Raw genomic sequence first — 15,638 nt, forward strand, 5'->3', positions numbered from 1 at the left:
CCTTGGAGGAGCTAGTCCAAAGTTCTATCAGGCCAAAGTTGTTATCAATGAACCCAGGATACGAAGATATTGAAGGTTATGTAAAAGACTTGGCAGGTTAGGTAGCAATAAAGTGTGCATTTAGAGCCAAGCCAGATATGAGGAGAGATCTATTGGGGTGACTGACTGGGTTGTAGTTTGATGAGATTTGATAGAAATCTTGCTGGAAGATTGGTGGCGCAGCGGTAGATTTGCTGCCTTTCAACGCCAGAGACCTGAGTTCGATCCTGACTGCGGCTGCTGTCTGTACAGAGTTTGTCCCTTCTTCCTGTGACCCTGTGGGTTTTCTCCTGCCAGTGTTGTAATCTAGGACCTTTTGAAGGCAGTAAACACATGTCTGACACAATCCCTGTGAGGGAGAGCTTCATGCAGACTGGGGCAATAGAATTGTACTTGCATGGTGACAGTGACAGGAAATCACTGGCTTCCCTTCTCTCTCCAAACACTGCTGCCATCTGATGTGTTTGAATCACATTTACCAACACCTCCCAATAGACATCTCCTTTAGCTCAGATCTCTTTACAATACATAAAGTCTGGTAATAATTTGGATGTTGATGGCAAAACAGTACCCTGCACGAGTCTGATTCAGCCAGTATCAATGCACTTCATTTACTTAATTCATGCAGTTTAACTAAATTCCAAGCTGATTGTAATCTGTCTCTGTGAATAAAAGACCCTATTTTTCTCCACAATCAGGCATTTCCATTCTAATATCTCAAAAAAGCATTCCGTTTCCTGGGGCAATAAGCTATTCCAAGGGCTTCCTGTACACTACACTTGCTTTGATTGTTCTGAGATATGGGAGCTTGAACTGAGGCTGTTTGACCCGCTGAGATCCTCCAGCAATTGTTATTCAGTCTCTCTTCCTTGCTCAACGGACAAACCTGGGTTCACAGTGACGGTGAAAGGCACTCAAGGTCCAATCTACTCGGAGAGGCAGCCCACCGCCGCTAGTTACTGAATAACAGATGTGGTCCTCCAAACAGGGATGTTGCCCCGGGACAGGGAACTAATCTGATCCCCGTGTGCAGAGTAACTCAACGGGCCAGGCAGCATCTCTGGAGGAAAAGGTCATAAGTGATAGGAGAAAAATTAGGCCATTTGGCCCATCAAGTCTACTCCGCCAATCAATCATGGCAAATCTATCTACCTCATAACCCCATTTTCCTGCCATCTCCCCATAACCCCTGACAGCCGTACTAATCAAAAGGATCTTCGAGGATCCACTGAATTAATCCTGCACTTTGTGTCTCCCTTTGGTATAAAACAGTATCTGCAGTTCTTTGTTTCTATGTTAAACGGTAAGGTTGCACTGTCTGACTGCTATATCTGTGGCCACTTCACTGTGCTAGGGAAGGAGGACATGTTGATGGCCAAGGATTTTGAGACGGCCACCCTGTCGGAAGTCAAGGCTATACTGAAAAAGCACGAGGCCTTTGAGAGTGACCTGGCAGCTCATCAGGACCGTGTGGAACAGATTGCTGCAATTGCCCAGGAGCTGAAGTACGTACTTCAATAAATCTCTCGTTTTTTTGGTTTTAGTTTTATAGATACAGCGCGGAAACATGCCTTTCGCCCACCGAATCTGCGTTGATCAGCGATCACCTGTACACTAGTTTTATCCTACACACTAGGGACAATTAACATACAAACCCGCACCTCATTGGAATGTCGGAGGGAACCGGGAGAAAATGCAGACATTCACAGGGAGAACGTACTTGACATAAAAGTTTAAATGCCTATTTTGAAAGATCTAGGGCCCTGCGAGCGAGCAATTGTAATGCGAGCAATGCTGCACTTTGATATTTGCCTGCATTACTTTAGGCACGGTTAATGCTTTAGATGGGATTCCTGATACGGCGAGGCTTCGAGTTAGCAGACAATGAGTCATTCTTTTTTTTTCCCCTTCTTAAAAGAAGCAGCTTACCTCATCTTTTGAACATTTAGTGACCGGTTTGGCGCTGAGGTGGATGAGCAAGAGTGAAACATGAGTTAGTTTGTACTGGCTCTGATATGGCACATGAAGTGATGGAAAGACAAGCAACATTAAAGATTGTATTAAATCTTCACGCTTTACACCCTGAGATACCCACAAATGACCGTCTCAAATATCTACCAATTTAAGTGAATGTTTTGGGGACTGCCTGTAGTGCCTTCTCAATTTCTTTAACAACTGTGTAACTTCCAAGTGATGTAAATATATTGTCATCGGGGGTATTGCTTCTTTACTTCCTAGAATCATAGAGTGTGGAAACAGGCCCTTCAGTCCAACTTGCCCACACCAACCAACATGTCCCATCTACACTAGTCTCACCTCGCTGCATCTGGCCCATATCCATCTAAACTTGTCCTATCCATGTATCTGTATGAATGTTTCTTAATTGTTGTAATGGGATCTGCCTCAACTACCTCCTCTGGCCGATCGTTCCATACACCCACCACCCTTTGTGTGAAAAAGTTAACCCTGAGATTCCAATTAAACCTTTTCCCCCCCTGCCTTAAACCTATGGATTCTGGTTCTCGATTCCCCTACACTCCTAACTTTCAACTCTACATTTCCCAAATGTTCTGGTTCGTCTTTTTTTTGTTGTTGCAAATAGCTATTCTGACCCGAGCCAGGATGTCAAAGGTAAGAAAGCACTGTAGATGTTGGTTTAAATCGAAGGTAGACACAAAATGCTGGAGTAACTCAGTGGGACAGGCAGCATCTCTGGAGAGAAAGAATGGGTGATGTTTCGGGTCGAGACCCTTCTTCAGACTGATGTCAGGGGAGTGGGCGGGACAGAGATAGAATGTAGTCGGAGACAGTAAGACTGGTGGGAGAACTGGGAAAGGGAAGGGGATGGAGAGAGAGGGAAAGCAAGGGCTATTTGAAGTTAGAGAAGTCAATGTTCATACCGCTGGGGTGTAAGCTACCCAAGTGAAATATGAGGTGCTGTTCCTCCAATTTGCGCTGGGCCTCACTCTGACGATAGAGGAGGCCCAGGACAGAAAGGTCAGATTGGGAATGGGAGGGGGAGTTAAAGTGCTGAGCAACCGCGAGATCAGGTAGTTTAAGGCGGACTGAGCAGTAGTATGCAGTAAAACGATCGCCGAGCCTGCGCTTGGTCTCGCCGATGTACAGGAGTACTGAATGGAGGTGTTCAGCGAAACGATCGCCCATGTCAAGTGTAGTCTGGCTTCTCCTCAGTAGAGGACAGATCTGACCCTGTTCTCATGCAGAGTCTACATTCTTCACTCGCTCGACTTACAGAGCAGTCTTTGGTGAAAGAATCCTGGTCCTTTTGGGACATGGACTTCCACATCTCCCAGCCCATGGCTGGTTTACCTGGCTGCAGACTCCTCAGCGTAGCACATGACACAAATGTTCAAAGCAGGAATTCCTTCAGTTGCACAAGTCTTCGCCACATTAAAGACTGCATCTGCCACTAGCTCACTGGCAAAGCTCCAACGAAGGCAGCTTGCCTGATATCGAAGCTGAGCCATTCCTCGACAGACAACACTGGCACTGAGCAAGACAGCCATGGGTTCAGGACACATTCGGGAGGTTTGTAGATGTGGAGGAAGGAACTGCAGATGCTGGTTTAAATAGAAGATAGACACAAAAATCTGGAGTAACTCAGCGGGACAGGCAGCATCTCTGGAGAGAAGGAATTGGTGACGTTTCGGGTCGAGACCCTTCTTCAGACTGGCGTTTCGGGTCGAGACCCTTCTTCAGCGTCTGAAGAAGGGTCTCTTTCCAAAACGTCACCCATTCCTTCTCTCAAGGTTTGTAGATGTGTTGTGTTCTGCCAAATCAGTCTGTCGAAGGGGAGTGCTACACTGACAGAGGCAGTATACAGAGGCCCAATCTTCCCAGGGAATATGCAGAAGGGTCCTGAGCTGAAACGTCACCTATTCGTGTTTTCCATAGATCTAACTTTCTTCCAGTCTGAAGAAGGGTCCCCGTCTGAATTGTAACCTATTTGTGTTCTCCAGAGCCCCAGCTTTCTACACCCTCCACCATAACCAGTCTAAAGAAGGGTCCCAACCCAAAACGTCTCCTATCCATGTTTTCCACCGATGCTGCCTAATCCACTGAGATATTCCAGCACTTGGCTATTTTTTGGTAAACCAGCATCTGCAGTTCCTTGTCTCTCAAGTTACTTCTTGTGTACCTTAAAATTACTTATCGTTCAGCCATCAAATGTTATCCAGCAATTTGTTTTGTTTTCTGATGATATTGCCTGTTTTCCACCAATGATAACATTTCAAAGATATCATTGATATTCCTAGGGTGTTAAAGTGCAATATAAATAAAACTCTTTCCCCTTTGTAGCTTCAGCAATAAACTCGGATGTTATGGTACAGTTTTGTGATACGATAGCCTTTCAGGCGTACACAAAGTGAGTGGTAGGGTGTTACCGCGATTCTCTGACTGTGCACTTCCTTTGAATCTTTTCTCCTGACTTTTACAGTGAGCTGGATTATTGGGACTCTCCGAGTGTGAACGAGCGTTGCCAGAATATCTGTGATCAATGGGACAATCTGGGAGCCCTGACCCAGAAGAGGAGAGATGCCTTGGAGGTATTTCCATTTTCAATCATTTGGTTTTGGAGATGGTTTTATGTTACTCAAAAAGAAATGCATAAACTATGACAGTAGTACAGAGTTTACCAAGCACAGGTCAGACTTTATTTAGCTCAGTGAGCACTGATTTTCCAGCAACTGGTGATCTGGCCTCCCCTTTACTGATTTAGTTTTCTGAGATATTGCAGGATTATTTTAAAAGTTGAATTTTTGTTTTTCCCTTTCAAATCCAAGAAATATTTGGGAGAAAATTGATGACGCAACTAAATTGTGGATGTTACTGTTTAGAAGCGAAGAATACAACTGTTTTATGTTGTGCGTCACTAATTGGTTAATGCTCATAAAGATTAAAGAACAGATAGGAATTTCCATTATCCTAACTACACTGACACGACTGGACTTAATCAATTACAGGTTTGCCTCAATGGGCTGTCCTACATTGTTTGCATTGCTGAATGTAAAAGGATTCGTGCTAGAAATGGATAGGAATGTTTAGAAAGGAATCGGACAAAATAGCTGGAGCCAAGGGTTCCTTTGCTGTCCTCTGGTGGTGGATCTTGTGCATCTATGATTATGGAGAATTTCAGAGATTTGACTAAATTGTTTGAACCTGTTGCGTGGTCACATATAATCCTTGTAATGTATTAACATACTAGATATAAAGTTACTGATTTCCTGATATTCCAGTCAACTAATTAAAGTTATAATGAACAGGAGCACCTCGTGTGAGTGCTATTAGTGAAGGACTGGGAGTATGTTGCAAGCTTTTGTTACAGAAATGAACAAGGTTTTCATTTAGACTTTATGACCTAGTCAGAGCCTGCTATATGTTATTAAGCTTCTCGGGCCGCTTTCAAGCTTGCTTTCAGCTAGCGAAGCAATGATACAGAATGTAAAATCAGGTGAGGAGCAACAGAAGCTTGCATATATAAGGACAAATTATTCAGTTGAACAATCAACTTGTTATGTTTGCAGCAGGTTAGTATCTCCATGCACCGTAACGACATTAGGGCCATGCCCATCTCATTGCTTAATTACTTTATTGAATTTTAAGTGAAGGTCACTTTTCCAGGCCTGGTACATTCCCATTGTTTTGATAATAACACAAATGCAGTTATTTGTAACTTGGAATGGGAATTCCAATGCCAACAGTGCCATGTGGCACAGTGGTGCAGGGGTAGAGCTGCTGCCTCACAGCGCCAAAGTTCGATCCTGACTACAGGTGCTGTCTTTACAGAGTTTGCACATTCTCCCAGTGATTGTGTGAGTTTTCTCCGGGTGTTCCGGTTTCTTCCCACATTCCAAAGATGTGCAGCTTTGTAGGTTAATTGGCTTCGATAAATTGTCCCTATTCTGTAGGATAGAACTCGTGTGTAGGTGATCTGGCCTCTCCTTTACTGTTATAGAGTGATTAAGAGCTCTTAAAGATAGCGGAGTTAAGGGATATGGTGAGAAGGCAGGAACATAGAAATATAGAAAATAGGTGCAGGAGTAGGTCATTCGGCCCTTCGAGCCTGCACCGCCATTCAATATGATCATGGCTGATCATCCAACTCAGTATCGTGTACCTGCCTTCTCTCCATACACCCTGATCCTTTTAGCCACAAGGGCCATATCGGGGTACTGATTGTGGATGATCACATTGAATGGTGGTGCTGGCTCGAAGGGCCGAATGGTCTACTCCTGCACCTATTATCTATTTTCTGTCGCTGGTCAGTGAGGACTCGGTGGGCCGAAGGGCCTGTTTCCACGCTGTATCTCTAAAACAAAAAAAAAACAAGTACCCACAAATAACACGTACAATAAACTTCTATCAACTAATGAAGGTGCCCATAGATTTGCGTTTTCAGTAAGAACATTGGGGACTGTTATTTAGTGTTATTGGATATATTTAGTGATTTAAAGGAAAAAGAAAGAAAGATCTGCCAACTGAAAGAGATGAGGAAGATTTCAAAGGAGACAAGGCAAGAGTTATTGATGAATCACTGTAACAAAAACATTTGCAAAATAGTTGGAGCTTTGTATATTTTTCTGTGACATTACTGTATAATTTTAAAGTTTGAATTATATCTTTGCACTTTCAAATGCATAAATATTAAGGAGAGGTGGAAACTCCAGATATTGTTTGAGATCAACGAGCATCTTGTTAATGTCAAAACTGGTTGAAGGAGACCAAAGATTTTGTTGCAAAAGAAATAAAATAAAGACATTTTGAACCGATTTTAACTGCAAATGGTGGGTAGGAGTTTGGTTGCATTTTTGAGTATTAATGAGACAAAGATTAGTCAGTGAGAGACATATTGAAGGTAAAAGGATGTTTTGGAAGAACACACAAAGAGAGGCAAGCCTTTGTGGGCTCTTGGCTAGAAAACAAAATGTTAAGAGTGTAACCGCTGAAGAGATCAGAGTGGTGGTGGCCATTAGCACCAGTGTTGCATGCTCTGATGGACCCGAATTAGCCAAGGCTTGGTGGGCTAAAGGTAAGGATGACAAAGAGAAATAAATACCTGGGAAATCTATAATGCACTGCAAATGAGTCATATTATTTTAGATTCAATGTGGACAGAGTGACTTGATAGAACGTTAACTATGGATGAACAGAAATGTTTTTTGCCAAGTTGTTTTTGAGATGCTCAAAACCAGAACCTGTCAAATGCACAGCACATCTGAGATCAACCAGTGTCCAGACACCAGAATACAGAAACTTTAATGTTAGCAGTAAACAATTCTGAAAATAAATATGTTAAGCCAGGACTTTGGGAAATGGATAATCGGACAGTTAACGAATGCGGAATATCGAAGGCCAAGTGTCTGTCTCGGTTCCAGTGGGGTGGACTACCAATGATGCTCAGACTTAACATATGTTTTAAACTCATTCTCCTAACATGCTTTTGGTTTAGTGAATGAATATATTTTGCATTTTATTTCAGAGGACAGAGAAGCTCCTGGAAACTATTGACCAATTGTATCTGGAATATGCAAAGAGGGCTGCCCCCTTTAACAATTGGATGGAGGGGGCAATGGAAGACTTGCAGGACACTTTCATTGTTCATACTATTGAGGAAATCCAGGTGTGTATTAACTTTTATGGTCACAGACTAAGCAAATATTTTATTTTGTATCACATTAGTTTTTTTCCAAACTATCAAGGATTAGGTCAATATGGAACAAACCAATGGTGCTTTATTTATCAAATGTACAAACGCACAGTTAAATTCTTTTTGCATATTTACACATGCAGACACCGCCATCTTTTGGCGCCATTTGAGTGCTTCCAGGCCAGATCCTGACCCAAGACACTGTGCGGCAACATGTTCCAGTCATTATCTGGCCAGTCTGGTTAAAGCAGACATGATGTGTCAAATGGAGCCAAGATGCAGAGTACTCCCACTTCCCAAACAATGCGACTTTGCAGTGTTTCGACGTTTAATGTAAGCTAAAACAAAAATTCAACCTGCTAAATATGTTGCAGCAACCCTTTTTGATAAGATCTGCCTTCAAATAATCATCTGCTCATTGCTCTTACATTATTGGTCCTAAATCTAATTATTTTTCAATGATAATGTTTTCTCTATTGTCAGATCACCACATGGAGGTTGTCTCTTGCTAATATGACCTGTGAGGACCTGGGCTGTCACCAGCTAGGAATGGTTATGGTCACTCCACTTTCCAACCCTCTACAGTCATGTCTGTTAAACTGTTTCACTGCCCACTGCACATTCCCAATGTCTGTCTGCTCTTTGCCATCTCATCAGCCATTGAATATTCACAGATGTTTTTAAAATAAATCATAGATTCACTTTTTGCTCAGACTTAAAAAAACATTCTTTCTTAATTGACTTCCCAAAGTGCAAATCACATAGTTTTCTCCGAGATCTTCGGTTTCCTCCCACACTCCAAAGCCTTACAGATATGTAGGTTAATTGGCTTAGTGTATGTGAAAATTGTCCCTAATATGTGTAGGATAGTGTTAATGTGTGGAGTAATCGCTGGTTGGCACGGATTCGGCGGGTCGAAGGGCCTGTTTCCGCGCTGTATCTCTAAACTAATTGGAATGTAATTCTGTCAAATCATTGTCCAAATTCCGGATATTAATCTCTCTCAAAGATGAATTGGAATAGTAAATGATGCTGTTTTTTAAAGACGTATTTATGTGTAGGAAAAAGCTGCAGATGCTGGTTTAAACCGAAGATCCGAAATGTCACCCATTCCTTCTCTCCAGCGATGCTGCCTGTCCCGCTGAGTTATCTATTTCCTGCTGGAGTTACTCCTGCATTTTGTGTCTTAAATAGATATATTTATTTTGCCTGAAGAAGGATTCTGACCCAAAACTTCATCTCATCCTTTTCTCCAGAGATGCTTATGTGTAAGAAGGAACTGCAGATGCTGGTTTAAACCGAACTTAGACACAAAAAGGTGGGGTAACTCAGTGGTGCAGGCAGCGTCTTTGTAGAGAAGGAATGGGGATGTTTAAAACGTCACTCACTCCTTCTCTCCAGAGATGCTACCTGTCCCGCTGAGTTACTCCAGCTTTTTGTGCCTATCTCCAGAGATGCTGCCTGACCCTTTAAGCTACTCCTGCTTTTTATGTCTATCTTCGGTGTAAACCAGCATATGCAATTCCTTCCTACATATTTAATTTGTTTCATAACTTGAATTCCACATCCTGATTTGATTGAAATCGTAGGTTCAAGAAGCTGGTGGTGAGGTTACACCCCTCATAAGCCACCACAGACATGAGAAAGATAGACACAAAATGCTGGAGCCACTCAGCGGGTCAGGCAGCATCTCTAGAGATGCCTTTCTCCCAAGATCTGCCTGACCCGCTGAGTTATTCCAGCATTTTGTGTCTATCTTCAGTGTAAACCAGCATCTGCAGGTCCTTCCTACACTGACTTGGGAAAGGCAGGTTAGACATACCACAATAAGTTCCCTTCCCCACAAATACCCTTGCATTAACAAACGAGACAAGGAAAGTCACTCTCGAAAGCCTTCCTCTTTGGGGATTTATGACTGAAGCAATGTAGCCAGAAACTGCTCCGAGAGGACCTCTGAGAGAATGAGCTGTGTCCCTGGGAGTAATTTAATATCTTGGTTATAGGCTTGCTCAGTCTGAAAAAGGGTCTTGACCCGAAACGTCACCTATTCAAAAGAAGCCAACATCATTTTTCTCCAGAGATGCTGCAGAATTAGGCCATTCGGCCCATCGCCTACTTCGCCATTCAATCACGGCTGATCTATCTTTCAATCCCATTCTCCTGCCTTCTCCTTATAACCTCCGACACCTACTCAGAAGGAGACAAAGTGACATTTAATACAAGTATATTTGTCCTGTAATTTCCATAACATGCTGAGTCCTGGGAGACTGTACAGGGATGAAATATTGCCATGCGTTTTATCCTGAGCATGATACGCTTCTGCAGATTGTCCCAAAAGGAAACATTATTTAAAAATCTTAATCATACCTTCTGCACCTACATGACATCCCAAAGCTCTTTGTGGTTAATGGATTTTTCTTCTGTTGCTATTTCTGCACAGTGAATTGATGTAGAGCAACGTTAATTAGCTGGTTTTATGTTTTATTGTCTTCTCTTCAAGTAGTGGCTTGGCACATTCTGCCTAAGCCTAAGCAGACGATGGTCTGTTCTCAATTACCAGCCAAGAATGGGCTTCTAACTCCAGACAACAATGCTAAGAACAGGCTGCTTATTTTAACTGTAGGAAGGAACTGCAGATGCTGGTTTAAACTGAAGATGGATACAAAATGCTGGAGTAACTCAGCAGGACTGAGACTCAACATCTCTGGAGAGAAGGAATGGGTGAAGTTTCGGGTTGAGCCTTCTTCAGACCTCTCCACCCGAAACGTCACCCATTCCTTCTCTCGAGAGAATTTGAGTCTCAGTCCTGCTGAGTTACTCCAGCATTTTGTGTCTTATCTTCTGCTTATTTTAAGCGTTTTAACAAAGTTTAAAAAAAAATTATGTTAATTAATGTCCTTGATGAAGTGAAATTTAGTTTAAAATAAAACTATTCATCAGTTTTAGTTTTGCACTTTCAATGTGGTATAGGAACATGATGTAATATGTATTTTGGGAAGTCAAATAAAGGTAGGGCTTGTACAGTAAATGGTACGGTGTGAAGAAATGTTGACCAGAGAGTTCCCCCAAGTGTTGTTCAGGATGTTGGATAGTGCAGGTGGCGGAGCGGGAGAGTTGCTGTCATGCAGCGCCAGAGACCCGGGTTCGATCTGATTACGGTTGCTGTCTGTACGGAGTTTGTACGTTCTCCCCATGACCCGCATGGGTTTTCCCTAGGATCTCTGGTTTCCACCCACAATCCAAAGATGTACAGGTTTGCAGCTTAATTGGCTTGGTAAAATTGCCCCTAGCATGTGTAGGATAGTGCTAGGGTGCAGGGGATCGCTGGTCAGCTTGGTCTCGGTGGGTCGAAGTGCCTGTTTCTGTGCTGCATCTCTAAACAAAACTAAACTAAGAATGATGTTAAGCTGGAAAGAGTGCAGATAAATTTATTAGGATGTCACCAGGACTTGAGGGCCTGAGCTATAGGGAGAGGTTGGGCAAGCTCAGTCTATGTTCCTTGGAGCGCAGGATGTTGCCAAGTCTGGAGGACCTGAACTATACAGACAAGCTAGGACCATATTCCTTGGAGCACAGGAGGATAAAAGGGTGAATTTACAAAAGTGTATAAGATTATGAGGGGAATAGATAGGGTAAATGCACAGTCTTTTACCCAGAGTAGGGGAAGGAGGACATATGTTTAGAGATTGTGTAGAGGGGAAAAATGTAAGAGAAACCCGAGGGGCAATGTTTTCACACTGAGGGTGGTGGGTATGTGGAATGAGCTGCGGAGTAGGTTAAGAGTTTAAACATAACATTTAAAGAACATTTAGCCAGGTACATGGTTAGGAAAGGCTTAGAGGAGGATGGCCCAAATGCAGGCAGCTATGACGTGTAGATGGGGCATCTTGGTCAGCAAGGGTAAATTGGGCAGAAGGGCCTGTTTCCATGATGTGTGGCTTTGTCTCGAAGTCCATTGTTCCCTTAAAGTGGCAACACAGGAGGAGGATAAGACAGTTAGGGGACATATGGCATAATTGTCATCATAGGATAGAGCATTGAATGTAAAAGTTGGGATTTTATGTTACAGCTTTACAAAGCTCTGGTTGTATTGTATGCAGTTCTGGATGCCAGCACCCTATAGCAAGGTTGTGGTTGAAGTGGAGAGAGCGATAAGGAAATTCATAAGGATGTGAGACACAAAAAGCTGGAGTAACTCAGCGGGTCTCAGCGACACCATCTCTGGAGAAAAGGAATAGGTGACGTTTCGGGTTGAGACTGTTCTTCAGACTGAGAGTCAGGGGGAAGGGAAATTAAAGATATAGACATGGATGTAGAGAGAGATATAGAACAAATGAATGAATGAAGAAGTTTATTGGCCAAGTGTTCACATACAAGGAATTTGCCTTGGTGCTCCGCCCACAAGTGGCAACATGACATACAGTGACAGTTAGGAATGACACATAACACATTAAACATTATTAATAAAACATTATCGATTAAACGTGAATTAAATAAAATACCAGAGCAAGAGGAGGCTACAGATTTTTGGTTGTTACTACTATTTAGAGCTACTACTCGTGGGAAAAAAGCTGTTTTATGTCTGGCTGTGGCAGCTTTGACAGTCCAGAACGAATGAAAGATATGTAAAAAAGTAACGATGATAAGCGAATCAGGCCACTGTTACCTGTGTGTTATATGAGAACAACTAATCAGCATAAGAATGTTGTTAGTCCTTGTGTCTCCTCCCCTTCCTCAGCCCTCCTGCTGTCTCCTCCCTTCCCCCAGCCATCTGGCTCCTCCTCCTTTTTCCTTTCTTCTCCCCGCTCCCCCACCCCCCATCAGTCTGAAGAAGGGTTTTGGCCCCAAACGTTGCCTTTTTCCTTCGCTCCATAGATGCTGCTGCACCCACTGAGTTTCTCCAGCTTTTTTGTGTACCTATTGTTTTCCAGCATCTGCAGTTCCTTCTTAAACATAAGAATGTTGTCTGTCTGATCGCAAACTCATTGTATATGCCCTGAGTCAAATGTTGCCTTCTCCTTTTCCAAATAGTCTATAATTTAAAAGCAAGGAATGCACATTGCTTAAATCTTCAAGTGCTGCAATACTCTATGAAATATTTCTCTAGGAATGCAGAAAGAACTATGACTGGGTTAGTGAAATGCCTTGCTATATTAGGAAAAGTCTTCTGAATAGTTTCCTACAATTAACAATTCCAGTGATTTTTAACATACCACGTGGGTTGGGGAGAACTTGGCAGACAGTTAAAGTTTATATTTGTGTCGCTGTAATATATTGTGATGATTGAGTTTCTTATTTTAGATTAAGGTAGTTCTATTGTGTAAGAAGGAACTGGAGATGCTGGTTTAAACCAAAGATAGACACAAAAAACTGGAATAACAGCGGGACAGGCAGCATCTCTGGAGAGAAGGAATGGGTGACGTTTCGGGTCGAGACCCTTCTATTGTTAGCCAAGATGCGTACTTACAAGGGGCAACTACCCATCAATTAGTTCAGAAGGCTGCAGGTTCAGTTCTACCCAGCTCAGCACAGACCACATGTCAACTCCTGCTGCCCTGAAGTCACCGGGCATGTGAAGGGAAGCGTCAGTGAGGTTCATCCCCAGGCACATTGTAGTGACATGGGGATGTTAAATGTGTAAACACTAAGCAAAGGTCACCAAGTCATCATCTCAAAGCAGAATTAGGCCATTCGGCCCATCAAGTCTACTCTGCCATTCAAACATGATCTACAGTGGCTTGCAAAAGTATTCATACCCCTTGAACTTTTCCACATTTTGTCACGTTACAACCAGAAACGTAAATGTATTTTATTGGGATTTTATGTGATAGACCAACACAAAGTGGCGCATAATTGTGAAGTGGAAGGAAAGTGATACATGGTTTTCAAATTTTTTTACAAATAACAAACTGAAATGTGTGGCGTGCAAAAGTATTCAGCCCCCCTGAGTCAATACTTTGTAGAACCACCTTTCGCTGCAATTACAGCTGCAAGTCTTTTGGGGTATGTCTCTACCAGCTTTGCACATCTAGAGACTGAAATTTTTGCCCATTCTTCTTTGCAAAATAGCTCAAGCTCAGTCAGATTGGATGGAGAGCGTCTGTGAACAGCAATTTTCAAGTCTTGCCAGAGATTCTCAATTGGATTTTGACTGGGCCATTCTAACACATGAATATGCTTTGATCTAAACCATTCCATTGTAGCTCTGGCTGTATGTTTAGGGTCGTTGTCCTGCTGGAAGGTGAACCTCCGCCCCAGTCTCAAGTCTTTTGCAGACTCTAACAGGTTTTCTTCCAAGATTGCCCTGTATTTGGCTCCATCCATCTTCCCATCAACGCTGACCAGCTTCCCTGTCCCTGCTGAAGAAAAGCATCCCCACAGCATGATGCTGCCACCACCATGTTTCACAGTGGGGATGGTGTGTTCAGGGTGATGTGCAGTGTTAGTTTTCCGCCACACATAGCGTTTTGCATTTAGGCCAAAAACTTCAATTTTGGTCTCATCTGACCAGAGCACCTTCCTCCACATGTTTGCTGTGTCCCCCACATGGCTTGTGGCAAACTGCAAACGGGACTTCTTATGGCTTTTTTTTCAACAATGGCTTTCTTCTTGCCACTCTTCCATAAAGGCCTGATTTGTGGAGTGCACGACTAATAGTTGTCCTGTGGACAGATTCTCCCACCTGAGCTGTGGATCTCTGCAGCTCCTCCAGAGTTACCATGGGCCTCTTGGCTGCTTCTCTGATCAATGCTCTCCTTGCCCGGCCTGTCAGTTTAGGTGGACGGCCATGTCTTGGTAGGTTTGCAGTTGTGCCATACTCTTTCCATTTTCGGATGATGGATTGAACAGTGCTCCGTGAGATGTTCAAAGCTTGGGATATTGTTTTATAACCTAACCCTGCTTTAAACTTCTCCACAACTTTATCCCCGACCTGTCTGGTGTGTTCCTTGGGCTTCGTGATGCTGTTTGTTCACTAATGTTCTCTAACAAACCTCTGAGGCCTTCACAGAACAGCTGTATTTATACTGAGATTAGATTACACACAAGTGGACTATATTTAGTAATTAGGTGACTTCTGAAGGCAATTGGTTGCACTGGATTTTATTTAGGGGTATCAGAGTAAAGGGGGCTGAATACTTTTGCACGCCACCTTTTCAGTTTTTTATTTGTAAAAATATTTGAAAACCATGTATCATTTTCCTTCCACTTCACAATTATGCGCCACTTTGTGTTGGTCTATCACATAAAATCCCAATAAAATACATTTACGTTTGTGGTTGTAACGTGACAAAATGTGGAAAAGTTCAAGGGGTATGAATATTTTTGCAAGGCACTGTATCTTTCCCTTTGAACCCCATTCTCTTGCCTTCTCCTCATAACCCCTGACACCCATACTAATCAATAATCTATTTATCTCTGCCGTAATCTGTGTCACATAGGCTGACCCATCAGCTTTCACTCAGGCTCTGAATTACTGAATGACCCTTCAGTGGTAAAGCTCGACAATCTCCTGTCTACTTGGAGTCAAATTGCAAAGGGACTGACACAACTCCAGCACAAACAGTTAACAGGCATAAATTTAAGAGAACATTTTGGAAGTGCTTAAGTGCAAAATTTCTATTCATTCTGAAGATAGACCCAAAGTGCCAGAGTAACTCAGCAGGTCAGGCAGCATCTCTACAGAAAAGGGATGGGCGATACTTCAGGTCGGGACCCTTCTTCAGACTCTGACATTTCGGGTCAACCCGAAACGTCACTCACTCTTTTTCTCCAGAGATGCTGCCTGACCCGCTGAGTTACTCCAACACATTGTGTCTATCTTTGGTATAAACCAGCATCTGCATTTCCTTGTTTCCACATCTATTCATTCTCCTTCAGATTAAATTCCAAGGAAAGCAGGTGACCCTGTTGTGTCTGTAATGTCTAACCT

At 42.8% G+C, this 15,638-nt stretch overlaps 1 protein-coding gene across 5 annotated transcripts in view; it reads left to right on the forward strand.

Annotated features, from left to right (window-relative positions):
- Positions 1-15,638, forward strand: part of actn1 (actinin, alpha 1) — a 202,430-nt gene that overhangs the window by 165,424 nt on the left and 21,368 nt on the right. For all 5 annotated transcript variants that reach the window (XM_055640801.1, XM_055640803.1, XM_055640800.1 and 2 more), the window contains exons 12-14: positions 1,394-1,544; positions 4,499-4,607; positions 7,541-7,681. In XM_055640801.1, the coding sequence (XP_055496776.1) occupies positions 1,394-1,544; positions 4,499-4,607; positions 7,541-7,681 (401 nt within the window). The remainder of the gene's footprint in view (positions 1-1,393; positions 1,545-4,498; positions 4,608-7,540; positions 7,682-15,638) is intronic.

This window comes from Leucoraja erinacea, chromosome 9, assembly GCF_028641065.1.
Source record: "Leucoraja erinacea ecotype New England chromosome 9, Leri_hhj_1, whole genome shotgun sequence".
Classification (NCBI taxonomy): Eukaryota; Metazoa; Chordata; class Chondrichthyes; order Rajiformes; family Rajidae; genus Leucoraja; species Leucoraja erinaceus.